The sequence below is a fragment of the Notolabrus celidotus genome, chromosome 12, assembly GCF_009762535.1.
Source record: "Notolabrus celidotus isolate fNotCel1 chromosome 12, fNotCel1.pri, whole genome shotgun sequence".
In the NCBI taxonomy this organism is placed as follows: Eukaryota; Metazoa; Chordata; class Actinopteri; order Labriformes; family Labridae; genus Notolabrus; species Notolabrus celidotus.
In genome coordinates, this window is record NC_048283.1 from 21,744,715 (window position 1) to 21,771,980 (window position 27,266).

The 27,266-nt window shown below is 38.6% G+C and overlaps 3 protein-coding genes across 6 annotated transcripts in view; all 3 read right to left on the bottom strand.

The window, feature by feature from the left end:
- mtbp (MDM2 binding protein) overlaps positions 1–493 on the bottom strand; it is a 41,802-nt gene extending 41,309 nt beyond the window's left edge. Inside the window, exon 1 of one of the 2 annotated variants that reach the window (XM_034698316.1) lies at positions 300–493. In XM_034698316.1, coding sequence (XP_034554207.1) covers positions 300–366 — 67 coding nt within the window. In that variant the 5' untranslated portion in view covers positions 367–493. The remainder of the gene's footprint in view (positions 1–299) is intronic. The other variant, XM_034698315.1, reaches the window with a different exon arrangement.
- A 1,521-nt stretch (positions 494–2,014) lies between these two features.
- LOC117823444 (zinc finger protein ZFAT-like) lies at positions 2,015–15,255 on the bottom strand. 3 transcript variants are annotated; one of them, XM_034698645.1, is made up of 24 exons: positions 15,050–15,255; positions 13,388–13,546; positions 12,804–12,983; positions 12,588–12,716; positions 12,332–12,439; positions 12,084–12,206; positions 11,904–11,977; positions 10,595–10,674; positions 10,159–10,233; positions 9,802–9,950; positions 9,576–9,667; positions 8,963–9,111; positions 8,096–8,873; positions 7,832–7,958; positions 7,507–7,739; positions 7,261–7,342; positions 6,982–7,101; positions 5,582–5,755; positions 5,025–5,113; positions 4,340–4,478; positions 4,044–4,150; positions 2,724–2,811; positions 2,540–2,637; positions 2,015–2,456 (listed from the first exon to the last, which is right to left on the bottom strand). In XM_034698645.1, the coding sequence occupies exons 1-24, from the start codon at positions 15,066–15,068 to the stop codon at positions 2,256–2,258; spliced, it is 3,573 nt and encodes a 1,190-aa protein (XP_034554536.1). In that variant the 5' UTR covers positions 15,069–15,255; the 3' UTR covers positions 2,015–2,255. The 3 variants fall into 3 exon arrangements, with proteins under 3 accessions (XP_034554536.1, XP_034554537.1, XP_034554538.1); XM_034698646.1 differs by lacking the exon at positions 15,050–15,255 and adding an exon at positions 14,865–14,984; XM_034698647.1 differs by lacking the exon at positions 15,050–15,255 and adding an exon at positions 14,802–14,820.
- Positions 15,256–19,563: 4,308 nt separating this feature from the next.
- Positions 19,564–24,963, bottom strand: LOC117822589 (protein tyrosine phosphatase type IVA 3). Its single transcript, XM_034697409.1, has 6 exons — positions 24,830–24,963; positions 22,997–23,135; positions 22,728–22,820; positions 22,506–22,636; positions 22,264–22,338; positions 19,564–21,168 (listed from the first exon to the last, which is right to left on the bottom strand). Exons 2-6 carry the CDS (start codon positions 23,090–23,092, stop codon positions 21,051–21,053), a joined length of 513 nt encoding a protein of 170 aa, XP_034553300.1. The 5' UTR covers positions 23,093–23,135; positions 24,830–24,963; the 3' UTR covers positions 19,564–21,050.
- Positions 24,964–27,266: the final 2,303 nt, after the last annotated feature.

Consider the following 27,266-nt stretch of genomic DNA (forward strand, 5'->3'; position numbering starts at 1 on the left):
ATTGGCATCGATCAGCCCATTATCAAATCAAACATTCAGACTGAGAAAGCAATTTAATAACGCCAGTAACCAACTCTAACCACACTTAATGACCGACTTACAATAATAGTTCACAGAGAATAACTGCGACACAGAAGAAGGGTTAACAATCTACATATAAAGTGTGCATACAGGCTGCCTAAGCAGACACACATTAGAATTTCACACAGACTCAAGCTAAGAATGTGTTACAGAAACTTAGCATCACAACGTTAGCAGAGTAACTTTCAAACCTGCTCCACATTAGAGAGAATACTTACACTCAAGGTCTTCAGAAAGCTCTTTATCAGTTTGGCAGAAAGATATGACAAGCACGTACCGGTCCATACCTTCGTTACATTAAAATATCCCCATGTAATGTTTGCAAAAGCTCAATTCATGAGTCCACACGGAACAAAATGTTTCGCGCACTGTCAAATTTCCCACCAGTACTTCTACTTCTGTTCTTACCACCAGTCGACGGTAGATACCAGACTACAAGACGCGACACCGCCCCCGTGTGGGCAAAGACGGAACTACAGGACAAATAGACCTGCAATGCTGTTTTCTTTTTCAAACTTTTCTTTTTCTTTTTGTTTTATATAGGCATATAACAATGAACAAGTGAGGATTAGAACATTACAGTATAATCATTAAAAAATAAAATAAAACTTAAGTATGATAGACAAGTAGAAAATTATGGTGGACCTTTGTTTGTTACAGGCGAGGCGTTTAATGTGTGTTGCCCCTCTCTTGGTCGATGGTTAAAGGAATTAACAGCAAGTGTAGCTCTTGAAAAACGTACTTATGTTGTGCAGAAGAAGGCTTCCGAGTTTAGTGATATCTGGGAGACATTTTTGAATTTTATAAAAAATGTTGACATTGAAGAAGTGCTGGAATTGTGAGGCAATGATGCGAATGACACATTCTATAATTGTATATTTATGATGTGAGGAATTTTTTTGATACATTTTAGTTTTTTATGTATCATTATTATTATTATTATTATTATTATTATTATTATAAAAAATAAATAAATGTCATTTTATTTATTGTAGGGGTTTGTCTAGAATTTTCTGAAAATGTACTCTAAGCTCTAATAACAATATAAGCGTTACTCTTATTTCATATTTTTTATTATTATTTGACGTTTTCTGTATGTGTTTCATGTGTGTGATATTCTGCCAATATTTTGGGGGGTTGTGTTTTCTTTATGTTTTGATAAATTCTGTGAATACCCTGTGAAATGTGAAAATCAATAAAACATGTTTACAAAAAAGTATTATAGACAGGTATAGTACACAACAAAGGCATCCAGACCAACAGAAAAAGTTAAGAGTCTTTGTGGTTATAGCAATCCCATTTTTCCCATAGTTTATCCCCCTTCTCCTTCTGAAGGTGAAGAGCAAAAGTCATTTTTTCCATCCTGCGAATGGAGTTAATAATGTTTTTAAGTAGTTTAATGGCGGGAAGGTTCATCTGAAGCCAGCCACTTTTTATTGCTTTCTACTTGCAGCAAAGAAAATCTCCAGAAGGTATGTGTCCCCTTTTCTGAGGACTTCAGGTATTTCCCCAAGGTTCAAAAAGATGAAAGAAGGTTCAAATGTCATTTCTTAAGTCTCTGAGATTAAGTGTTCCACACCTGTCCAGAAGAGCTGAAGAAATGGACAAGACCAAAAAACATGTACAAAGTCATCAGAAGTCCCCAGAAGTTTAAAGTATCAGTTCTTGGTGGCATCCAATGTGAATTTGTCCATCATTGTTTACTTAGATGAGGTTTTCTATGAAAGTCTAGACATGTTAGATCATATAGACTTAAAATAAGATGTTGAATTAGATTTCCTAAAACACAGCCCCATCAGGGGCTCATTCTAGTTCAATAGATTAATTGTTTTCTAAGTTAATTATTTAAGTGTAATAGTTTTCAAACAAAACAGCTGAGAACAACAGACTTCCATCAACACCGTCTGGGAAATATTTAGGAAATGCAACTGTATCAAGTTTACATGATAGGGATTTTATTTAAAAATAGGTTTTCTACGTACAAACAAATTTCACATTTTTACAATGAAGTAGTGCATGCATGGTTTTACATTATTAATATGATTAATTACACTATTAATCATGATATGCATACATTCACTTCACCAAAATCATAAACTTAATTTCCTTCTCTTGTGCAAACTGGTCTTCTGCTATCCACTGATCAGCTGTTTTATCATTAAATGATAACATCATCAGTTGATTTCCACAGTATGCTCCTGGACGTAGACAATGTAGTGGTGGGTATTGTCTCCCTGAGTTAGGACCGTCAGAGCCTCCAGGCCATGTGCGTCCTCCACCACCATCACCTGGTCCCCGGTTAGATCTCCGTCTGCGTTCACCACCATCAGCTGGTTGCTGCAGTCACCGACTTCCTGTTCATCACCAACCTGCAACTATAGATGTAACTCAACATCAGTATATTGTTCTCAACCTTCCTGACATCCTGGGTAGTTGAAGTGATGTAATGTTTGTTTACCTGTTGTACAACAGTAACAGTGCCAGGAGCCATGGCAACCATAGATGTGACAGCTTCTTGAGTCTCTGAAGTGAACTCAGTGATCTGCTGGATGTCAACTAAGGAAAACAACAAACATACTGTATTAAGTTTCATGAGTTGCATTGATTTGTGAGAGTCTTGTATCTCCTGTATGTTTAGTTACCGTTCTCCTGCAGGGCTTCTACAGGTATTTCAGTCAGCTGCTCTCCATCCTCAATAGTCACATACTGGGCCTCTACAGCCTCACCAACCTGGACATTCATACAAAATACAGCTCATGTTATTGTGAATATACTGGTTATGACACCTCTAACCATTAAACTGGTACTGCATACTAACATGTTTTGGCTTGGAGCTTCTTTTTTCTATAAGAATTCTGTTCTGTTCTGCTTTAAACCATGCCATAGCACAGAAACAGCATTACCAAGTGTTTTTAATGATCTGTTGGTAACTGTTGACTCAGGAAACCTTGCCATGCTAGTGCTCCTTGACTTAACAGCTGCCTTTGCTTTGACACTGTAGATCATGGGATCCTCTTGGCACAACTGGAACAGTGGGTGGGCATTACAGGCTCTGCTCTCTCATGGTCCCAGTCCTACCTCTCTGATCGGAATTTCTCTGTGCAGCTAGGTGAATTCACCTCATCCTCAGCACTTCTCACCCCCAAGGCTCCATCCTCATACCAATTCTTTTCTTGCTTTATATGCTGCCATTTGGATCAATTTTCAAGAAATGTAATATTTCCTTTCTTTTGCGGGCGGGGTTATGGGAGCAGAGAGGGGAGGGGGAGGTGAGTGAGAGGAAATCTAGTGGGAAGGGGTGATGTTGGCATTCGAAATCTCTCTCCGAACTGATGTTTATATCTTGACTACCAACAGCAGCTTTACAAGTATTTTTTGTGCAGTTTTCAAGTTTTATTTTGAAATATAATTTTTGATAAAAAACACTTAAGGTGTCCTCAGAATCTCTTCATCTACATATTTAAGAAGTCTTTATTTTAAAAAAAAACTCATCCTGCTGTCTTTTCAGCATGCTACAGTGACATTTTCACAGCAAAGATTCACAGCAAGTGAGTCTTTGCTGTGAAAATGTCACTGGAGCATGCTGTTTATCACTACATCTGCCTCCTATATTCTAGCAGCAGTTTCAGGCATTAATAATAATGATATATTGAAATAATCAATCTTGTCCCTAATGTTTTTTTTATCCAGTTTTGTAGATCATGCTAAGAGAAAAGTATTAATTTTACTTTGTTTCATAACCAGTAAAAAACTACTTACAGGAGCTTTGATTTGAAATGTTAAACCAATTGGGAAAGGTCTATTCAAATATTAGTGGATCATAAATGTCTGTACAAAGGGATCCAAAGGTGTTTTACTTGGGAAAGTCGTAAGTTCTTGACCAACAGACTGATACAAAACCACTAGATTGACTTAAAAGAAACAACAACACCCTTTTCAGTCCATGCATGTGTGTTATTTACCTCCCAGGTGCCTTCCACTACTTTCAGACTGTGTTTGTTCTTCATGTGCCGGTTCAGCTCCCACTTTGTGCCGTAAACATACTCACACTCTGGACACTTTATACCACCTAAACACACACAAAAACACACCCATGTTTTTACATGTAAATGTGCTAAATGTTAACATAATAAATGGCATAAAAACTACTTTTACTTAATACAACACTGCTATTTACTATTACTCTATAAAACAAGTGCTGTTCTGACACAGTTATTTTAAGAACATGAACAAGGCTGAATGAGAGCAGAGATCAGACCTTGCTGCTTCAGAGCTTCAGCGTCAGGCAGTCCAGGTCCAGTGTTTTCATATTTCTGATCTGGGTGTTTTAGCTTGTAGTGTCGCTTCAGGGGACCAGTAATGTTACACGAGTAGTGGCAGTGGGCACAGCGAAATGGCTGTAAACATAAAGAAAAGCCCCAAAGTGAATGCAAATGAAATGATAACTGGATAATGCTGTTTGTTCTGAAATACTACATTATTTATGTTTTTGCTTTGTTATTAGGTGAAGTCAAGGTTAGCTTCATAAACCATTTGAATGTTTGATGAAAAAAGAGCTTACTAAAGCCTAAAGTTATTCTGTAGTCGTTCTTCTGTATCTTAAAGAATGTTCACTTTAAGTCAAATGAATCATGCAAAACTGTTGAAAGTGAAATACTGCTGTTGGGTCTCATTCGGGGCACAGCATGGGGACAAAATAATGAAGCAGGAAAGAGCAAAACAAAACATTTTGAAGGAATTTATTCCTACCATATTTCACCTTATCAACAGAGAGAGTTTTGATTGAGATAATTTCTATATATAGAGTGTAAGCTCTCTGTGTGTGTGTGTGTGTGTGTGTGTGTGTGTGTGTGTGTGTGTGTGTGTGTGTGTGTGTGTGTGTGTGTGTGTGTGTGTGTGTGCGCGTGTGTGTGCGTGCGTGTATGTATAGTGTGTGCTCTGACCTTAAACTCAGCATGTTGCTCCATGTGTCGGAGCAGGTAAGGTTTATAGACTGAAGTGAAGTCGCACTCTGAACACTGAAACCGTTTTCCTGCAAAAAACAAAACATTTAACATTTAGATTTAACACATAACATTTAGATTTATGTTTAACATTTAGATTCAACATTTAACATTTAGATTTAACATTTAGATTTAACAGTGATTGTAACTTATGTATATTTTTTACAACAAAATCAAATTTGAAAAAGATCACAAATATTCCTCTGTATGTGATAGAAAGTGATTTTTAAAATTGCACAATACATTTTTATGACGTTTTGGAGCTAAATGTGGAGAATTGTTGCTTTTATTTTCAGTGTGCACAACTGTACAAACGGCGCCCCATATACCAGATCATAATTTTTCACTTCTTTGAATTTGTGTAGTCTGGCACCACTCTTAACAGATAAAGTACCTTTAAATGCAATGATAACATAGGTAATAATGAATACAGACATTAATAAATAACCACTAAATTAGCAGGTACATCATCAGCTTCATCAGCAAAGAGCTCAAACCTTCATCTGTGTGACTCAGTCGGTGGCTCTTCAGTGTGACTTTGGATTTAAACTTTTTCCCACACAGATCACAGAGGTGACTTCTCTCTGTGTTGTGTAAATTCATGTGAGTCTTCAAGTTGCTCCGGTTGCGGGTTGCATAGTCACACACAGTGCAGATGTAGGGCTTCACTCCTGCACACATGGACATTCAGAAAACAGAACACAAATTCAAAAGATTACACACAGCCAAATAAAGAAGCATTATCCACATTTTTAAATTTTGATTCCAAGGGAAAAAAATGAAAAAAGGGAATATTTCACTTTGGACACCAAAAAACATTAATAAGTAAAACTTTTGCTTTGGATGTGAAAAAACATGAAAAAGTGAAATTTTTACTTTGTATGCCAAAAAAACATGAAAAAGTGAAAATTTTGCTTTGGATGTGAAAAAACATGAAAAAGTGAAATTTTTACTTTGTATGCCAAAAAACATGAAAAAGTGAAAATTTTGCTTTGGATGTGAAAAAACATGAAAAGGTGAAAATTTTGCTTCCAAGGCACATGACAAAAAGTGAAAATATTACTTCTGAAGCGAAAACCAAAAGGAAAAGTGAAATATATATGCTTTCGAAGCGAAAAAACATGAAAAAAGTGAAAATTTCACTGCTCAACGTATCAACACGCACTATTTTGCAGAAGGATCCACAGTGAGCATGTGCACTGCAGGGATTCTTCAGGTAAATTGGCTGTTTTTACTGAAACCTTGAGAAACTTTTATACTGGATTCATATCTGTAAATTATATTGGCCCTAAAGTTCAGATGTGACTTCAAGCTTTACAGCTCACCAAGGTAAGGATGTAATAATGTAGGGATTAAGGGAAAGAGGAGAAAGTAAGAACAATTACCACTATGTATTAGTCAGCACTACAGTGTTTTGAAACAGTTTTGAACAAACTTATATTTGATGACAAACATGTTTGGTAGATATCAAAAACCCCAAACCAGATCATTTGAATAAAAAAAAAACATCCTGTGATATTACTTCTGTGTAACCTTTATCACTACTTTAATCAATTTAATTTTGACCTAACACCAGCAGCATTATTCTCATCACTTCAGCTTTAACTTGACCAGCAAGCCAACTTCCTAAATCAACAGCTGCAGTGTGTTTTCAGTCTAAGTCTATTCTGGAGGGCGGCCAGGAGGGACAGATGGAAGCTCATATTGCACATTAATCAGAGAAAAGTTCTTCACTGACCTAAACGTGTTCCTCCAAACTTGAACAGTGTGTGTGTGTGTGTGTGTGTGTGTGTGTGTGTGTGTGTGTGTGTGTGTGTGTGTGTGTGTGTGTGTGTGTGTGTGTGTGTGTGTGTGTGTGTGTGTGTGTGTGTTTGTGTTAAAGCAAGTTAAATCACACCTTGGTGGGCCCAGATGTGCCGCTGAAAGTCACTGCTGCTCTTCACGAAGTAGGAGTCACAGTAAGGACACTTCTCTGCACCCTGCGCCATCAGGCCTGCACCCTGAACAGGAAGTGTGTCTGTCCAACATACATGCAAACAGATGAACTGTGAGCTCTGATTGTAATCTGAACAAATGATAACATGGTGATCACACTTTTATAGGGAAAGGATTAAAATTGTAAACATAGATTCACAGGAGAGGTTTATGTCTTGAGACACACTTGTGTGTTCTTTACCAGGGTGGGAGGTCTTGATGTGATGTTTTAGTCTGTGCTCTGGATAGATCTGCTGGCAGACAGGACAAGCTACACTCTTCTTCTGCAAAGAATTACAAGACTTTAACATAAACATGTCTGACAGGTAAAAAATAAGAATCAATGTTCTTTGAAAAGAGACCCTCATGCTTTCATCAAGGATACCCCTTACTTTTTTACTCAAATAATCTCAAATGTTTAGCATTGTTTAGTGTTGTTGCTGGTTACCTTGCCCACGTGCGTCTTCATATGCGCCTGTAGTTTGTATTTGTCCGGCGTGTTGTATTCACAGTCCTGATGAGAACAAGTCAGCAGCAGGTCGCTGTGCTTCTGGATCTGGTGCCGCTTTAAAGAACTTTTCGTGATGGTGGAGAAGCTGCACTTGGAGCAGAAATGCGAGTGCTCCTTGGTGTGTGTGCGTACATGGACGTTATAATGGACTTTGTACATAAAGAGTTTACCTATGTAGCAGGAAAAAAACACGTGTTTAGATGTAGTGGAGACTTATTAATGTTCAAGTCACAATAAGGAAAGTAGTGTGTCATTATCTCACCACAATATTGACATTCCAGTTCTCCGTATATTCTCCTCAGCTGTTGGAAAGACTCGATGTTAAGCCGTGTTTTCTGAAGGGACGAGAGAACCTCCTGGAACGCACTTTCATGGGAAACTTCAGACACCTGCAAGATGTGAAGAAACAGTTCACTTGTTGCGGATGAATGAGAAGTTCTATAGAAATAACTAGTTATGGTTTCAAAAAGGGAGCTTTTGACTTTTAAAACATTGGCTACATTTTGAATTGAGTCTGTTGTCTTACCTTTTTTGTATGTGAAGTCTGTGTGTCTCCCCCTCGATGTATTTGTACACTTGAACCATTCAAGTGTGTGTTTCCTGGTGTAGAGGGTGTGTGTGTGTTCTCCTCAGCAGTGTGAATGCTTTCTGTTGGTAAAACTGTGTCTGTGTTGGGGGTGCATGAGTCTGTCATATCGTCCTGCTCATCCCGTCTGTTAATTGAAGATGTGGTTCCTATAGAAGCCTCTTGATGGGGCAGTTCTTGTGGTTCACCTCTGTTTTCTAATCCTCCATTTCTCTCTTTCTCTCCCTCTACCGCCTGCTCTCCCTGTGCAGTGTCACCCTGTACTCCAACCTCCTCCTCTTTACCATCTTCTCTCCTCCTCTCATCTTCACCTTCCTGCTCTATCCTGTGCTCATTCATCATCCCTTCCTCTGCATCTTCCCTCTCTCCCCACAGGTTTTGTCCAGCCTGCGTCAGACAGAAGCTGTCGTTGATGCAGTCTGTTAAGGCTGCGTCCTGGTCCAGCTCGTTATGAGTCTCCTCCAGGTGGCTCTTCAGTCTGTGGGCGCTTACAAACTTTCCGTCACACGCGCAGCAAACATACAAGAAAAGGTGCTTTCTAACATGAGCAGCAAGGGCGGCCATCTTTGTTGCAGCATAGTCACAAAGGAGGCAGGAGAAGGGACGCTGAGGTCCATGCACCAACAGGTGGCGTTCCCGCTCCAGCTGGTTCTTAAATTGACGTTTACAAGTGGGGCAGTGGTAGAGGAGCTGTCTAAGGCCCTGACGAGTTTTTAATCTGAGGGAGATCAGAAGGGCAGATGAGTTAAGACAGGATGAAATAATATAAAATAAGAAGTTAAAATAATGTACACATGATGATTCAACCTGAGTTGTTGGTAACTCTGTTGGACAGCAGGGTCTTTCAGGTTATGCCATTTCTCCATATGCTTCAGCAAGTTCTTCACATCAGAGTATTTTTTCTCACAGAAGCTGCAGTGCTGCTTCACCTTCAGATGGACTCGCTCTATGTGAACCTGTGGTACCAGAAACACCAAATTAAAGTATCAATCAGTTTCTCTTCTCTGATTCAGTTTTTTGCACTGTTTCTCAAAGTGGATCAGAGTGGTCAAGGCAGATGGCTGTCTAACATGAGTCTGGTTCTGCTCAAGGTTTCTGCCTGTTAAAAAGGACATTTTTCCTTGCTGCTGTAACTACCTAAATACAAGGAGATGCAATGCTCATGGTGTACTAAGATGAGGTAAGATCGAGTCCTGTCAGTAAGAGGGGACTTGATCGTATCCTGTCTTGATGTTGGGTCTTTAATAATAATAGTTTAACATGGAGTACAGTCTAGACCTGCTATGTTTGTAAAAGCATCTTGAGATAATGTTTGTTGTGATTTGGCGTGATACAAATAAAGATTGATTGATTGAGTGTTTAAAAACACATAAGCACAGTTACAACAAAAACAAAAACAGTTATAAATCAATGACGGCACCTTGAGGTGACCCTGGCTGAGACAGGTGAAAGGACAGTGCGGACAGCTGAATTTCTCTCCTGTGTGCTTCCTCAGATGAATATTCAGGTTTGCTTTGAAGAAAGATGTATTGAAGAAAAAAGATAAGAACGTAAGAAGATTCTAAAAAAATCAAAATAACTTCTCACTGAGCTATTTTTGTTTAATTTGGTTAATCTGATACTGTGGTCCCCTCACAACGATCTACCTTTGATGGCTGATGCGTAGTCACAGTGTGGACACTGGAACGGTTTCTCCTGGGTGTGCGTCCTGAGGTGAGCGACCAATGAGTGTTTGAATTTAAAGATCTTATTGCAGAACTCGCAGGCGAAGACTTTCAGCTGGCTCTGGTGTAAACTAAGACACAGGGAGGGACGAGATTACATGTTGATCATTTCAGCTGCTGATGTCGCAGATTAAATCGAGAAGTCCTTCTTGGACTTGCTGAAGGCTGCAGAGGTAACAAGATTACCAACAAACTAATCTTGAAATAGAAAGAAAATAACAAACCATTAATAAATAACACTGACAGTCACACATTTCAATAAACAAATTAATATAGTACTTGGGAGCATCTTGCTTTAAAGAATATTCCTGGAAGCCTCTGCTGGTTGTTGTTTTTGTTGAGGTCAGATTAGAGCTGGGGAAAAGAACACAGGGGGGTCAGACTTCTGAGAGCAGAAACTAGAAGACATTATTTTTACATGTAGACAAGGCAGCCTTCATTGTCACATTTTCTATATTATATTATTTGGCACTTAACATTAAGTTATGACCGCTATTTTGTACTTTTATAAAGCAGCTTAACACTCATTTGTTAAGACTAGCCTATGTTTAATCTGTTGCTTTATATACCATGTATATTGTTATTGCTTTTACTATGTTTCACTACTATGACAGCACTAGGTAATGATCAAATAATATACTTGTTTTGTTTTTTTAAATTTGTAATAAATTGTAATAATTAAAGGACGGTTAGCCTTTTTTTCCAGTCATCTTACCTTGCTTCCTGATCTATTTCAGGGTTGCCTTCGGCTTCACTTGTGAGGCTTTTTGTCTGACTCTGCAGGACCGCAGATATCTGGCAGAGTAGAAAAAAAGTTTAGGTCGATAATTCATAGACCTAAACATAAAAACATAATCTGACCTCAACAATAGAGTCATCATACGTAGATCATGCACCATAAAACTCAACCCCAGACACCCCTTCTACCCGTTTTTCACACTGGCTGTTGATGCAAATCTCTGGCGAGGAAATGAGCTCGGTTTGGCAGGAGCTTTGTCCGGTTCGCTATTGCATTACTCAACAAAACCACCCGGTAACTGCCCTGTGTGACGTGAACTAATTTATATGTGTAGTGTGTGGGGTGTGTGAGGGTTGTGAAACTGTATGGTTGTCAGGCAGGGTAGATGTTTAGTATTCATGTTTTCTATGTATGTATGCTTGTGCAGACTGTGTGGCAACACATTTTCTCGTTAAGGACAATAAAGGTCTATTCAGTGTATTTATTTCTACAGTGCTTTATTTTTTACCTACTTACAGTACCTGCCTGCCTGCCTACCTACGATTCTGAATTTCACTCCAGCAACTGTCCTACCTGCCTGCCTGCCTGCCTGCGTTTCTGAATTTCACTCCAGTCACTGTCCTACCTGCCTGCCTGCCTGCCTGCCTGCCTGCCTGCCTACCTACCTTTCTGAATTTCACTCCAGCGACTGTCTGTCTGTCTGTCTGTCCTTCCTTCCTTCCTTCCTTCCTTCCTTCCTTCCTTCCTTCCTTCCTTCCTTCCTACCTACCTACCTACCTACCTACCTACCTTTCTGAATTTCACTCCAGTGACTGTCCTTCCTACCTACTTACTTACCTCCCTACGTTTCTGAATTTCACTCCAGCAACTGTCCTTCCTTCCTTCCTTCCTTCCTTCCTTCCTTCCTTCCTTCCTTCCTACCTACCTACCTACCTACCTATCTATCTATCAGTCTATCTATCTATCGGTAAAAAATACATGTGAATTATTAAATATTATATTCATATTAAATGAATGCTAACATGTTCAAAAACAATGCAATGTTCAGAAAGAAAATGTTGCTATATTGTTTTCAAACAAACGACCTCTCTAATGAACACAGTTTTTATGATAGAGAGAAGTTTCTCTCTGTGCTTGTAACTTAAATGTCTAAACACTGTCCATCAGAACAGGGACAGTGTTTCTGATGGGAAATGTGGTTGGTCGATGTTTTTTTTCCACTGTGATAAGCAGCACAAAAAGAAACAACCATACGTAAAATCATTTTTAATATTCCCCTGCTTACCTGAGGCTGAGCCTGGATGCCTGCAGACCCTGTTTCAGCTGAGTTTTCCTCTACTGGGATCATTTTAGTAACACCTGTCAAAGAAGACACATCTTACTTTGAAGGATTTTCTTAATCTTTTAAATCTACTGTTATTCAGAATGAGAAAAACAAGCACGAAACAGGCTCCTCGGGACTAACCTGGAAGTGTTTCATCTTCTGTCAGAAAAACACTGATGAGTGACTTCTTCTTCCCTGTTGCCTGTCTTCCCTCTTTGGAGTTGTGGCCTCGGTTGGTTCTGGGAGGTTTAGAGTTAGGTGTGTCTGCAAGCAAAGAGCAAGAGGGTTCACTCAGACAGAGAACATCACACATTCATCTAAATCTTTACTCCTTAACTCGTCTGGTAAAAAGTTATTGCGAGGGAATCATCATCTGGTCTCACACGTACTCTTTTCTCCTGCAGGTTTTACTGATTTGTGTGTACTTTGGTTTGGATCGCCTCCACCTGGATCCAAACTTTCAGGACCTTCAGCTCCTGCCTGGCCACCAACACTCCCTGAAAACAAGTTTATCTTTTATTAGAATCCGCGTCATCACCAAGAGGAAAGCATATAGACTTTCTTCAGTACATTTATCACATACCTCACTTAGAGGTAAGCAGAACTATCATTTTAACATACTCCCTCACTTTTTTCCCTCCTTACCACTGTCTTCTCCGTCCTCCTCTTCTTCCTCTTTTCTCAGGCAGATGTGTTTGAGGATCTGTCGTCTGTTGCCAAACGAGCGATGACAGTTTCTACACTCCAGACCCAATAACTCATCATGACTGTTACCTAACAGAAGAACATATAAAGAGTTAGGTAACAGAGTGTCTCCTAAAAAAGGAATGATGGAATACTTGAAAATGGAAAATGTACAACCTTGTTTTGAGTCACTTTTTCTGTCTGCCTCTTTTGCCTTCTTTTTCTCCACTCCTTCTTTTTGAACATCTTGAATATCCTGTGGAGAATGAGTAGCAGCAGCATCGCCCTCTCTCAAATCTGAGTTGTTCTTCTTCTTAGAGCCTTTCGGTCGTCCTCGTTTACGTTTCCCCGAACTCTCTGTAAGCCAAGAACAAAAGGGAAAGGGATATAAAATACTTAAAAATAAAACCATGATGATTAAATCAATACAATAAAATCAGAGAAGTAACAGAAAAATAAAATAAAATCAATAAAATAAAATCAGACAAATAACAGAAAAATAAATATAACATACATATCATTAAACAACGCTGGGAATGGGAGCTTGGCCACGGCCCCTAAAAGTGTACACTCGTTTTAAAACTCTGGCAGCAGTGTATTGAACAAGTTTTTTCAGAGACTTTTAGGCAGACTGGTAAAAAGGGCTCTTAATGCAACTATTCTGATATATATATATACCCACACACATACACACACACACACACACACACACACACACACACACACACACACACACACACACACACACACACACACCTTACCTGTAAGCGTCTCCGGAGGTCCTCCTGCAAGGGGCTGCAGTGCAATGACAATGTCATCTGGAGACTCCTGCTCTGGGTGCGACCGGGAGCAATGTGCCAGAAGTTCAGAGCGAATGGGGGAGAAGAGGTTGCAAAGCCGACACATAAACACTGAAGCACCTGGACAGGTGTGGAGAGGGGGGATGGGGGGAAAGAGGCAAGTGGTAGAAAAACAGAAAGAGAAATTTAACAGTGAGCAGGTAAATTCGAACCAATTTCCATGGCAATGCTGTGATTTTGAGTCATTCATTACTGTTCTTTCAAACATCTTCAAAATCTTATGGAAGTTGAAATCTGAAGGGCCACAAAGACGGGACAAAAAGTGGCTCTTTGCATACATTGAAGATACTTTAGATAGGGTTAATGTGTTATATTAATAATGTGTAATGTGTAATGTGTGCCGGCTATAGGTGTTTTGAATGTCTGGTATCTTGTGTTGTTCAGTTATTTCTAGCCTATTTTGTTAAGTTTCTGTGGATTTTTTTAGGTGGTGGCTGACAGGAGAATTATGGCCAAGCTGTCATCTCTGATGGACTTTTTTTTTCTATATATATTCTTGTTGAAACTCTTGTACTGTACACCTTTTTTTTTTTGCTGATGTAACTCCATGAATTTCCCCGTTGTGGGACGAATAAAGGAGTGTCTTATCTTATTTTATTTCAATTCCACAGAAACTCTCTCTCTCTCATTCTCCTCTATCCCTCTTTCCAACCCCAACTCGGTTGAGGCAGATGGCTGTCTAACATGAGTCTGGTTCTGCTCGAGGTGTCTGCCTGTTAAAAGGACGTTGCTGTAACTAGCTAGATACTGCGAGGTGCAATGCTCACGATGGATTAAGATGAGATAAGATTGAGTCTGTCAGTAAGAGGGGTTGGATCTTATCCTGTCTTGATGCTGGGTCTTTAATAATAATAGTTTAACATAGAGTATGGTCTAGACCTGTTATGTTTGTAAAAGCATCTTGAGATAACATCTGTTGTGATTCGGCGCTATACAAATAAAGATTGATTGATTGATGTTATTTTTTTTCATTTCAATTAAATTCCTGTTGGTTTCTTCCAGTCATTAGGTTTTTTTTTTTCAGTAAAGCAATCTCAGACCCACACTTTGTGAGATATTTCACATCAACCTTCTTTTTTTTCTAACAAATACAATTTACATAGTTAAGAATTTATAACATTGGACAATTATTCAGTACTTCAAAGTTAACTTGATCTGATACTTTTCTTAAAACCGTTAATTGTTGCTTTTGTGAGAATTGATTCAAAACCATGAATATGAAAATAAATGATTAAAGGTGCATTTCCAGTAGTTATTTGGGTGTTTCCTTCTCAAATAAAGTCGTGTATCAGTATCTGCATTTGTTCCACCCAACTTGAAGTTTGCTCAATTACGATATTTTGAAACACCAGGACACATCAAGTATTTCACAGTCAACCTTCTGTCACATTGTGTCTTCCGGACAAAACACGCCAAGCTTTTTTTTAACAAAGAAGTCATTAATCTCCAGCAACAGTACATTAGTCTAGTTACTGTCTACTGATGATAATACATGTTTGTTTTGTTCGGCCAATTTACAGACCTCACAAACACATTCGAGTTAAAGCCAGATTAAATCCGTACCTGCTTTTTGTTTATCCATCACTCCAGCGTCCAAACGATAAACGAATAGTAATTCATAGATAAATATGAGTCAGCCTCCGAGTGAATATATTCTCTAATTATGAATTTAGAGTCTTATTTCACATTCATCCGTCCACATTTCTGACGAATCTGCCACATTGAGTCCTTCCAGCTAGCGGAAGTAGCCATTACACAGTATTACAGTTGGTAGCTCAGCAGCGCCCTCTATGGCGGGAGGACCGCACTGAGGCTGGCAGGGGAAAGAACGGGAAAGAAACAGAGACATGATTTTTAGTTTCCTTATAGACATACATTTGGTCAGACAGTTCTCTCTACAAATCTTCACCACCTTTTAATAACTTTCGACTGTCTCGTGTGTTAACATGCCTCTTCAGTTTTGCATAGGTCTTATCAATCAATCAATCAGACTTTATTTATAAAGCGCTTTTCATACAATGACATTGTAACACAAAGTGCTTTACATAAAAACAACCTAAAATAGAATCAATTAAGAAACAGATCCCACCCTCAGCCCCGACCCCAAACCCACCCACAACCCTAAGGTTAAGAACACAATATATGCAACAATAGTAGTAAAACCAATACAAATTTAATAAATAAAACATAAAAAAATAAGTTACTGAATGAACTGAGGAAACGCTCTCGTGATATCTAAATGAGGAAACACTGGAGGTAAAGTAAATGTTAAAACTCAACACAGGAAATTAAAATCACCAAAATAAAATATGTGTCTAAGATAATAAAAGACTAAAATATTAAACCATTAAAAGAAAATAAGATGCTATACTTAAATTTAAAAAAAAAATAAGTACATAAATAAGTAAAATAGAATAAAATTTACTAAAATTTACTTAAATTTGAACTAGATAATAAATAAATAAATAAATAAATGAGTAAATAAAACTGTTATAAGAATGAAACTCAGGTCTTATTGTACAAGCGCCGAGTATCATAATACTTGACTGACCTCCTTTAGTGTATTCAAAATATGTCTCTTGCAACTAACATCAGACAGCTTCAGTTTACTGATTGATGATTTAAAGTTTTGGGAAAAGTGTTTTGTTACAACTAGCTAATGTGTAGCTAGCATATTATTTTAAGAACTACTTTATTAAAAAAAGAAGTATCAGGGTTCCCACTCTTTTCCAGAGATCATTTTCCAGGACATTTCCAGGACATTTTCATTGATGATTAAGCTGGTATGACAGTCTAAATTTAGTTCCTAATTTAGTTCCTAAACAGTCTAATATGTTCCTCTCAGTGGAAGTCTACATTGAAAGATGTGTAGTCTATGGATATCTATGAAATCATCTCTTACATACTTAAAAATTATGGCAAATTGATAATAGAATAATGCAACCACAGATGTAGGGCACTTCACTTTATTAGTGCAACCAAGTAACAATGATGGGCAACATCTCAGCTTTCTCTTTCTCAAAAAATATAAAATGAGCTAAGAAAAAAACAAAAGAGCCTGCAAAGGAATCAGGAATCATCATGCGGCCGATCACATGTGAGGATATAGGGTATAGGTGATGGAGGGGAGGCTGTGTATCGTGGCTACATCTGTTCCTTCTGAGAGGGTTAGGGTTCTTCTCGAAGACAGGGCAAATACTGAGAGGAGAAATCAGATCAGCCCATCCAAGCTGAGGCATCTAATTTTTCTCAATGCCAACCTGCACTGAGGACATTAATAATGTTTGCTCCAGTTTGGTTCTGGTTCTGTTTGATTGAGTTTGGTTCTGGTTCAGTTTGCCTGACTTGGTTCTGGTTCGGTTCTGGTTCGGTTCTGGTTATGTTCTGGTTCGGTTCTGGTTCGGTTCTGGTTCGGTTCTGGTTCGGTTCTGGTTCGGTTCTGGTTCTGTTTGCTTAAGTTCTGTTTGCTTAAGTTCTTGTTCGGTTCTGGTTCCGGTTCGGTTCTGATTCGGTTCTGGTATTGGTTCTGGTTCGGTTCTGGTTCGGTTCTGGTTCAGTTCTGGTTCTGTTTGTTTGAGATCTGGTTCGGTTCTGTTTGCTTAAGTTCTGTTTGCTTAAGTTCTGGTTCGGTTCTAGTTTGGTTCTGGTTCGGTTCTGATTCAGCTCTGATTCAGTTCTGGTATTCGCTCTGGTTCGGTTCTGGTTCTGTTTGGTTCTGGTTCTGTTTGCTTAAGTTCTGGTTTGGTTCTGTTTCGGTTCTTATTTAGTTCTGGTTTGGTTTTGATTCGGTTGTGGTTAGATTTGGTTCTGCATCTGTTTGGTTCTGGTTCTGTTTGCTTGAGTTTGGTTCCCTAAACCTAACCTTAACCCTAACCTTAACCCTAATCCTAATCCTAATCCTAACCCTAACCCTAACCCTTAAGCCAACCCTTACCCTAACTCTAACCCTAATCATAACCCTAACCATAACCATAACCTGAAACCCTAACACTAACCCTAATCCTAATCCCTAAACCTAACCCTAACCCTTACCCTAACCCTAACCCTAATCCCAATCCTAACCCTAACCCTAACCTTAACCCTAATCCTAATCATAACCCCAACGCTTACCCTATCCCTAACCCTTACCCTAATCCCAATCCTAACCCTAACCCTAACCCTAATCACAACCCTTACCCTAACCCTTACCCTAACCCTAATCCTAACCCTTGGGTTATCATAAAAATGGTGTATATGCTGTTTTGTAATGACACAGCACAATTTTATAATTTATTAAAAATGTATTAAAATTTTTTCACGGACCCCCATGCTATGGTTCGCAGACCCCCAGGGGTCCCAGGACCCCACTTTGAGAACAACTGAGCTAGAGTATGATAATTGAGCTCTCAGCCTGCAGAGAAAGTTGTTAGGCACAGACCCCTGAGCTCTCTGCCCGACTCCACTGGTCACACTATAACTTAAATATAAGACTCTTTGAATCAAAAGAGCACTCTACAAGGTTAATGTACCATAAAACATAAACAATATACCCCCGTTTTCTGTGAATGCATGATTATGAAGTGAAGGAGAAAAGATGTGAAAAAAGTTGTGCAGTGTCGCTGTCTTTTCCAGCACAGCATGCACTCAACTTTCAATGAATGGGGATGTGTTTTTTTAATAGGGTCAGGTCACACGCAGCCATGTTGGAATAATTTTACAGGACTATATGTGATTTTCCAGGACATTTTACCTTTTCTCCCATTTTCCAGGTGTTTTCCAGTACTGGAAAACTGGTCAACTGTTTTCCAGGATGCGTGGGAACCCTGAGTATAGGCCACTGTCTGTGAGAGTGTGGCAACACACTGAAGCCTCTAGGTGGTGACCTAGGAACACTGAATTATAGTTTAAGGAGTTTTTGTTACAGAGCCAGGCCAGGCACTTTCATTTTCACAATAAGATGGCCACTGCATGAAATAAAACTCAGAGCATGATCTGATTGAGAATCAACTTGTTGATATAGAGGAATTTAAGGAAAGTTTTGCTTTGGGAAAAACTAAATGTTGGCTCTTTTCAATTGTTTAATGCTAAATCTGAATCATGTTTTTTATATCCACCAACCGCAAGGAAAATAATTGTTTGGGTTTTCAGGTCTACACTACAAAGTTGTTTGAGATCATTAACTAATGGTGGAGACCTTTTTCATCATCATCATTCTAATTATTATTATTATAATTGTTAATATTATTTCTTTATGCTTATATCTTGACTTATTTCTATGCAAGTTAGGTATGTATTTATGCGTGTGTGTGTTTGTGTGTGTAAATATATATGTATATTATATATATATATATATATATATATATATATATATATATATATACACACACACATAATATATATATATTATGTACAGCATAAAGTTTCTTAAAACTAACTCCATAATTTGCAAAAATACTACAATTCAAGATATGTCATACTGCAGATAACATTACCTTGTTGCCATTTCTTCAGCTCCCTACCTGTTTAATTTCTGTTTCTGTTGCCACTGTTCCTTGTCATGTGTTGTGTATAACTTTGTTAACTGTCCTTTTGCTTATTTGTTAATCTCGAACTTCACTTATTAAGTAGGAAAATAAAAAAATAAAAATAAAAACAGTGGAGATCATTCATGTATCTTGAAGCTCATCAGTACGTTTCATTTCTGTTTCAACAGTCATTACAAGAGTGGTTTTATTACCAGGCTTACTGATCAGCAGAAATGTTCTCAGTAAGATGGTTTGACATACTCATTATTTTGTGGCAGATAGTTGAGATGCAAACGTATCCTTCCCAACTGAAAGGAACTTATTCAAGGATCCATAAAGGTGCATTTAAACTAACACAATGGACAAGACCTCTTAAAACAAAGTGACAATGACAAAAAACCTTTATTCAACAATGCAAGAATGTACAGACAGACAGACAATCACAACGTGTGTCAAAAAAGTGTCAGCTCAGATCAGTCAGTGATCAACACTACAGTTTAAGACTACCACACACACACACACACACACACACACACACACACACACACACACACACACACACACACACACACACACACACACAAACACACACACACACATACATAGACACATGCATTATCTGAACAAGTGATTTACTGCCAATTTGTCAAAAAATAACACTTTCAAATAATGATAGAGGATCATCTTTTCTCTATAAATTGCGACTGCCCTCATTCTCACAAAGTGCTGTTGAGGACCTTAGTTCAGATCTAAGATTTTTTCCTTTTTTTAATGGAGTACAAGAATGTCATGAGCAACTATTAATTACATAAAAAGTGCATGCTCTAACATCAGCAAAAAACAACAACAACAGATCAGAAGCATTGATTACATGCATCATTCAGGAAGAAAAAAATACTTCAAACCACCAAAACAACATAATGTATTCTGTAACAGTGGCTAAAGGATGTGCACAGTGATGCACAGGAGTAGATGCGGAAGGATTAAACCAATATCTTGATCTATAATAAAAATATTTTGTTCAAGGGATTTTACAATCTCAGAAATCGACTCTTCCTTGACAGAGACTCATTTTCTCACCAACATCTTGGAAGAGGGGTCCATCCTGATCTCCTGATTGAAAAATAATAGAGATCCTTATTTTATATTATTTACAACTATTTTACATGTCTGTGTCGATTTGTTTTTATAAATAAATTCCTCTTTATCATACATATGTGCACATGGCTTAAAATCAGCTTCTTCTATTGGTGAGGCTTCCTTCTGTGGGTGTCAGTAAACAGAGCACAATATAATGCACACATTGATTTGTAAACACAATTTGAGCACAATATTAAAATGGTGATGTAACAAAACCAAATGAAGGCTTGATGTTTCTAAAAGATACTTTTAAAAGCTGATTTTATGATGACTGATTATAGATGAATGGCATTGATGGCTAGGATGAAAATGATCCTAAATTTCTTGAGTGATGATTATAAAGGAAGAGCATCATGGAGTGTTGATATAAAGCTACAGTGAAACAGCAGAAAAACTGTATGTATTTATGTACAATGACAATGGTGAAGTTTTGACATAATGAAAATCCATGCAATTAATGAAAATTTGTGTCTTTTTTTTCAAAACGTCTGGTATGATTAGAGCTTTGAAGGCCAACATATGAGTTGTGATAAAACAGGTCTGTCCAGGTGCTCTCCAAGATACACATTATGGGTGTTTGTTGAAGATTTGGACAAAATAAAGCCAATAAGCCTGAACAATATGCAACCAACTTCATTTAAAATGCAACTTTCCCTCTTGCTGTTATTGCCATCTTTCTTTACAGTAAACAATATTATAAAGCAAACATGCCAAGAAAACCCTCATTAAAAGACAGCCAGAAACAATGGAACAAAGATGAGTTCTACTGAAAAGTATTCCGAGCTTCCCAGGGTAGACTTTGGCTACAGAAGCAAAGATATTTCTCTGATTGTGATGGTGGAAGAAGGCTGAATGGTTGGATTCCTGAGAGCATCTGCTGAAGGGTACAAGATTCTGTGTTTGTGTGTATATGTGTGTGTTCACATGGTACAACACTTGTTCTTGCGTGTGTTAGAGTCCTTGAAGCGAAGCCTCTGCTTGGATCGATGTTTCTCCAGGTAGGTGAGCTGTTTACTGTTAATGGCTCCACGACGTTTCCTGAAAAACATAGAGCATAAAAGAGGTCACCGCTGCAAAACGCACTCTTCTGAACTTTAACACTAGATGGCGCCAAAGATTAGATGAACTGAGTATCATGTGCATGTGAATTATTGGTGTTGGTGCTGCAAGGTGATATTTCTAAATAAGTTGAAGCGGAAGCCCTAAGCAGACATAAATTCATAGTGGTGTATTCAGAGGGGGCCAGACTGCCCCCCCCCCCCCCCCTCCCTTTTGGATGCCCCTCAAGTGTAAAAAATGTAAAAAATGTAAAAAAAAAAAAAAAAAAAGCACCCTCTTGATGCACTTCTATTGATCTTAATGTGGAAAAATACCCTCTGGATGCCCTTACAGTCAATAAATTGTTAAAACATGTCCTCTGGGTTCTTCTCAGTTGGATTGAATGGACAAAAGTGCCCTTTGAACGCCCTTCCAGTGAATTGTGTTATGATCATTATGTATATATTATCAATAATATATAAATATATCAATAGAAATAAGGAGGACCCCCAGGTCCCCCTCTTGTCACCTCAGCATCACTTCATTTAAATGAACCCTAAAATATGAGTACCAGGGGTTTGAAAGGAGGTGCCCTTTTTTGTGATTTTCGCCCCTGCCCCTCAAACAATCTGATTACGCCACTGTGCATTCAAATAATTTATATAGTCTGATTTTCCTTGATAACAAATCAATTTCATTTCTTGATCTCAACTTAACATCAGATGATGGCAGCTTGTGTCCCAGGAGTAGCTTATAGGCTTATTTTACCAAATTAGGCATCATTAGGACTGACCACGACATGGCATGTTGTGGAAAAAATAAACCGATATTACTGGATATCATGGGGAAATTGAACAAATAACATGTATGAAAGAGGGTCTTCTTAGGGCTTCCGTACATTTAACAGGTGACTTTTTGTGTACAGTTTAGTGGTGTTCTTGTTTTCCTTACCTCATATAGATGCAATTATGTTGTGCTATGAAGACATATATCTCCAATATGAAGCTCTTTTTTTGTTTCTACGTTGACAGTGCTCTCACAACATGATATGTGTCATTTCTGCACTGACTGGGATGTTAACAATAAAGCACTTACTGTCTGATAAGTTGAATAGCATCTTCATACTTCATCCCGCTTTCTATCAGAGCCAGAGCAACCAACACAGGAGCCCTGCAAGAATGTATGCATTGATACACACAAGCACACAGAGTCAGAGGTATTTTTATTATAGCCAACAGTGCCATTAGATACTGGTAACAACTTCTGTTTTATCTATGTCAATAATGTCTGCTGTGCATTCATAGAAGAGTTTTTGTTTTATTTTGCGTGTCCCTCACCTGCCAAGTCCAGCCACGCAGTGAACAGCAACGCAGCTTCCTGGATCTTCTTGAAACTTCTTCTTCAGCAGATTCAACCAGTCATCAACAAGCTTACTGGGGGGTGGGGCTCCATCATCAAATGGCCAATCCTGAAAGAGAAAACAGGACGTTTGTAGTACTTCTGGCACTTGTGCAAATAATGTCCAGATGTGTGTTCATTTGTGTTCAGTTGTTGCTCACCACCACAGTGATGCCGTCTTTCTCTAGTGGTGTCTTATCATAGGTGATGTCACAGACACGAACAACTGTGGTGGCACCATATTGCTTCAGATCCTGAAACAGAGAACAACAATAATGGAGGATTTTCAGATTGAGGCCCACAAGGTGTTGGATCAATCAGATGAAACATCAACGATGTGGTTTCCGCTTACATGCCAACTGCAATGGAATCAATACACACAGTTTATACATTATGCGTGAGTGTTTCTGTCAACACACACATTTCTTACCTCTAAGAAGGAAGTGAGTGTGCTGTCTGTGGGGTTGTGTGTGATCAGGAATCTCATGTTCTTGTGGCACAGTTCCACTGGAGCTGGACGGTTCATGGTGACCAGTGTGTTCTTTGCTATCTCAAGATGACCTCTGACCCTTATGTGGGAGCAGAGAAATCATGTAAGTCAAGAGCCTAAGGCAAGTTCAAATGTAACACATTAAACATAAACAACTTGTGATATTTGCAGTTATGGCTCAGCCATTTTTGAGACGGCACTCTTTGATCTGCTGTATCTTTAACTACAAAAGGCTTGTTCATGTTATATTTTCATTGTGGGCAGTACAACCTGATTCTAAAGGTTTAAGTCGAGGTTACCTGGAGTCTGTTTTAAGGATCGGGCGAGTGCTGCGTTGAGTTCTGGATGATAAAAACAACCTCTGATAAGAAAACCCACAGACATGTCTTCAGTCTGCTTACAGGACAGGCTTTATTTGTGAGACCTCAGTTCAAAATCACAATGTAGTCAATGAAAATCAAAGTCAAATGTCAGCACAGTAGATCTTTCTGAACATTTTGGATGGAGGTTGAATCAATCGGTGACGCGCCTAAAGGACTGGACGGTGGGACTGACGGCGCAACATTTCGTGGTTTAAGGTCTAACCAATTAAATCAATGATGGTTTAAGTTCATTTGGCTGCTGTTTCAGTCTCATTGCTCATTGCACATTAATGGATAAGAGCCCTCGTTAGTGTTATTGATCAAACCTGCTTCTCTCCTCAATCAAACCTCAAGATCTCATCACAAGGTCACATATTTACAGAAATGTTATATGGAGTGACAAGAAGCAAATCATGTGATACAATGACTGAGAGGACAGAAGAGATGTGTGTGACTTAATTAAAAGCTCCTGCATGCAAAAAGGTGTTTTCACTCATTTCTTCATTTACGACTAATTTAAGAACTCTGAGTGGACTCTAATGACCATACTTCCATTCTATGTAAACTAAATAGTAACTGGCAAAAAGATTAAGTTTTCCCCTTTACATGCAGAAAAATATAATCTGCAGAAAGAGGATAGACAGATGCTCTAGAGATCTGTGGATCTGTGCTGTAGAAACAGGCTGTTTCTGCAGCTTCATCTAACACCATACCACCAAGTCGCAGTTTCAGGCATTTAGAATAATGATAGAGAAAAAACTAATCTCCTTGTTGATGGTCTTCACTTTTGTAGGCCATATAGAGACATAAGACCTAATTCTAGTCTGTTTCATACGTTACATGAACTAACAAAATGGCAGGTACTCCGTGTCCTGTGCTGACTGGCATTTCTGTTGTACCCATCTTCAGTAAGATAACACAACTAGGAGAGTATTCTAGGAAGAATTTTAATTTCTGTAATCTTAATTCAAGGATGCCACACATTCCCCTGATACTATTTTAGTTAGAGCACTGATAAGAACTATTTGGTGCCATCAGAGTCCTCTGATGAGGAAGGCGGCATGAGTGTCTAAGCCAGAAGGCTGGCTAGAGATGAGTTTGAATATTATAAATGTGTGACGGTCTGGCTTCATGCAGCTTGTCAAAATCTGTACTGCTCATTCATTTCACAGATTAGCATCAAGTACCTTTGTTTGGCAGTAACAGGTTTGTCTAAAGTACATGTGACTCTAATTGGGTCAACACTCCACATTGGCACTGGCTACAGTGTAAATATAGTCTTGTAAATAAATCTAATTTGGAAAGGAAAGCACAAATTTGAGTTCAGGTTATACTAATAGAACTCCAAAATAAATGCAGAATGAGTTAACCAGCTATATATTATGATGTGTGTTGGTGCACCACTACTAACCTTAGTCCCAGCTGTAGCAGGTAGCTGCTTGGTCTTCACCAGTTCTTCAGATGACTCTGGACTTCTTGTCTCTGGTTGAATGTTCTATTCAGAGACTGTTTATAGCCGTTAAAAGTACTTTCCTGATTCTTGGGTCCAGTTCTTATATTATCCCAACAGGTGTCTGTATCCTTTATTCCAGAAGGCTACAGAGTGTCAACTCTTTCTCTGTCCGTCTCTTTGGTTCTGTCTCTCTGATTGCCCAGTTCTTATCACTCTTTGTCTTTCAGCAGCGGTCTTCCTCTCTCTCTCTTCGGTCAGCTTTCGGTGTCACGGCTCCACTTGTTACCCCATGAGCTGGGCTGGTCCAGAGGGCAAAGACCAACTGTCCCTCAGGTCTCAGGGCTGCAGATCTTCATGCCTCATTCCAGGTAGGGTTTAAATGTGTTGGGCGTGGCAGTAGTCACCACTCCGCCGCACAAACTCCATCAACCAGTGATTCTAAAGTAGAAATTGTGGTAAGAAATTTGAGTCACTAACACTTTGACAGTAGATACAAATAAAGTTTCAATAAAAGGTACAATTGTTATAAATACACCAAATACACTGATGGCAGCTGATTGGATGGTTCACCATCAAGACACAAACATAAACATAAACATGTGCATACATAGATGTTTTAAAAGATTTGCCTTTGAAACCACTAAACAAAATCAGATAATAATTTTCTGTCTGAACTTTTGGAAATAACAGCTCTGTCCCTGTAGTCATTTTAAAACAAGCTAAAGGCTGCAAAAAAAACAAGACCATTAGAAAATGTTATCATTCATTATCCCAAGGTAGTTCTAACTCTGCCTTGTATGAGAGGCCAGTTCTGTGCTTACAACACAGGGCTGCATAATAAGTCAAAATTTCACCTTTTATTTATTACGTAATATCAGTATGACTATCCAATATTAAAACATCACTGAAGCCTGAATTTATCCCGATGAATGAGAAAAAGATATGCAGACAATGATTTCTCAGTCAGCATGTGTACATGTTATCTGTTGGATGGAGGCCTGGGTGTAATGGTCATGCTTTAACACCAGTTTGATGCAGTCATATGAAGATAAGCTAGCTATCAGCTGCTCTTAGACCAACTGGTACCAATTTAGTCATGCTGGATGTTGTGCTTAAAGGTTTTGTTTTGATTAGGGAGCGACATGTATGAACCATGAAGAACAGCAGATATAGTTAGAGACTGTGAGTTTTAGCAAATATGTGCCCTTGAATATTGATTCAATTCAGTCAGACAACTCAAGTTTTTATGACTTGACAGGTTTATTGCAGTAGCAGGAAATTGTTTGGTGTCAGATTTATTTCACATAAAATACTTCACGGAGTGATGAGATACTGTGTTAAAGCCTTTGCCAAAGTCTGTGTGTAGATATTTGGAAGGTCAGTTTGAGCACAGCACTGGCGCAGGGCAGTAAAAGGAGTGACCAGGAATCTTACATCTTAAATAAATTGAGAGGATACTTTTGTCAAGTGATTGCGAGAATGACGCTTGTCAAGTGAAATCAGTGCAGCTATAGCTCCAACATGTTCCTGTATCAATCTCACTTCATAACATTGTTACAGCATTAAAAAGTGTTATTCTACATATTATATTTTTCATCTATTGTGAAGGCCTAATATAAACACAGTGGTTAAACCATAGACTGTATAAATAATGGACGTAGTATCTGTGACGTCACACATCTGTTTCTGAAGCGCTGTTTTGATGCCAATTGTCGGCGGGAGCCATATTGGAAATGCTGAACTCAATTGAACTCAACCTAACTGCTGTTGAGATAGTGTGAGGTAAAGAAGCAGGCTTGGAACTCCTAGCCAACAGCTACAGTGTTCCCGCCTGTCAATCAAGTCAGCTGTGCCTCTCATAATGGAAAACTCATAGCCTTAATATCTCCGAAACTGCTGCGTTATGACAAATTTCACCCTCCGCACAGTGTGTGCCGATTGAGAAATGAGCTATTCAGACTAAACTAATTTTTTGTGCTGGACTGTGAACATTTTTATTTCTGCTGTAAAGATAGGCTTTTTTGAATTTGTGTGTATGTGGTTTCTGATACTTCAGGAGCCAGCCTCAGGCAGACACTCAAGAAACTGCAGTTTGTAACGCTTCAACATTGGCTTCAATTCTAAAAACTGGGCAAAACGTGTTCCTGATTACTGAACATGTAAGCAGGCAAACAGATGACAGATGCAGTATGAGCTAGTAAATGTAATCCATGGTGTGTTGACATTCACAAAATATGGAAAAATTACTGAATGGTACAAAGAAAATTAAATCAAGTCTTAAAAAAAGAGGAGACACAGTCTGAAAACTGGATGTCTATTCACTGATTATAAGTGTAGAGTAGCTGTGAATTAAAGCAGCTCCTTGGGCTTGGGAACAAAGAGATTTTACACTGTT

Bases quoted from the DNA above. Each gene is read 5' to 3' on its own strand.
- LOC117823444 (XM_034698645.1), bottom strand. The intron at 12,984-13,387 runs GTAAGGTGTGTG...CTTGGCTTACAG, and splicing joins ACCTCCGGAGACGCTTACAG to AGAGTTCGGGGAAACGTAAA. The intron at 2,638-2,723 runs GTAACTAAACAT...TGTTTTCCTTAG, and splicing joins AGAAGCCCTGCAGGAGAACG to TTGACATCCAGCAGATCACT.
- LOC117822589 (XM_034697409.1), bottom strand. From the start codon at position 23,092: ATGAACCGTCCAGCTCCAGTGGAACTGTGCCACAAGAACATGAGATTC. The intron at 22,637-22,727 runs GTGAGCAACAAC...TTTCTCTTTCAG, and splicing joins AAGACGGCATCACTGTGGTG to GATTGGCCATTTGATGATGG. The intron at 22,339-22,505 runs GTGAGGGACACG...ACATTCTTGCAG, and splicing joins TGCGTGGCTGGACTTGGCAG to GGCTCCTGTGTTGGTTGCTC.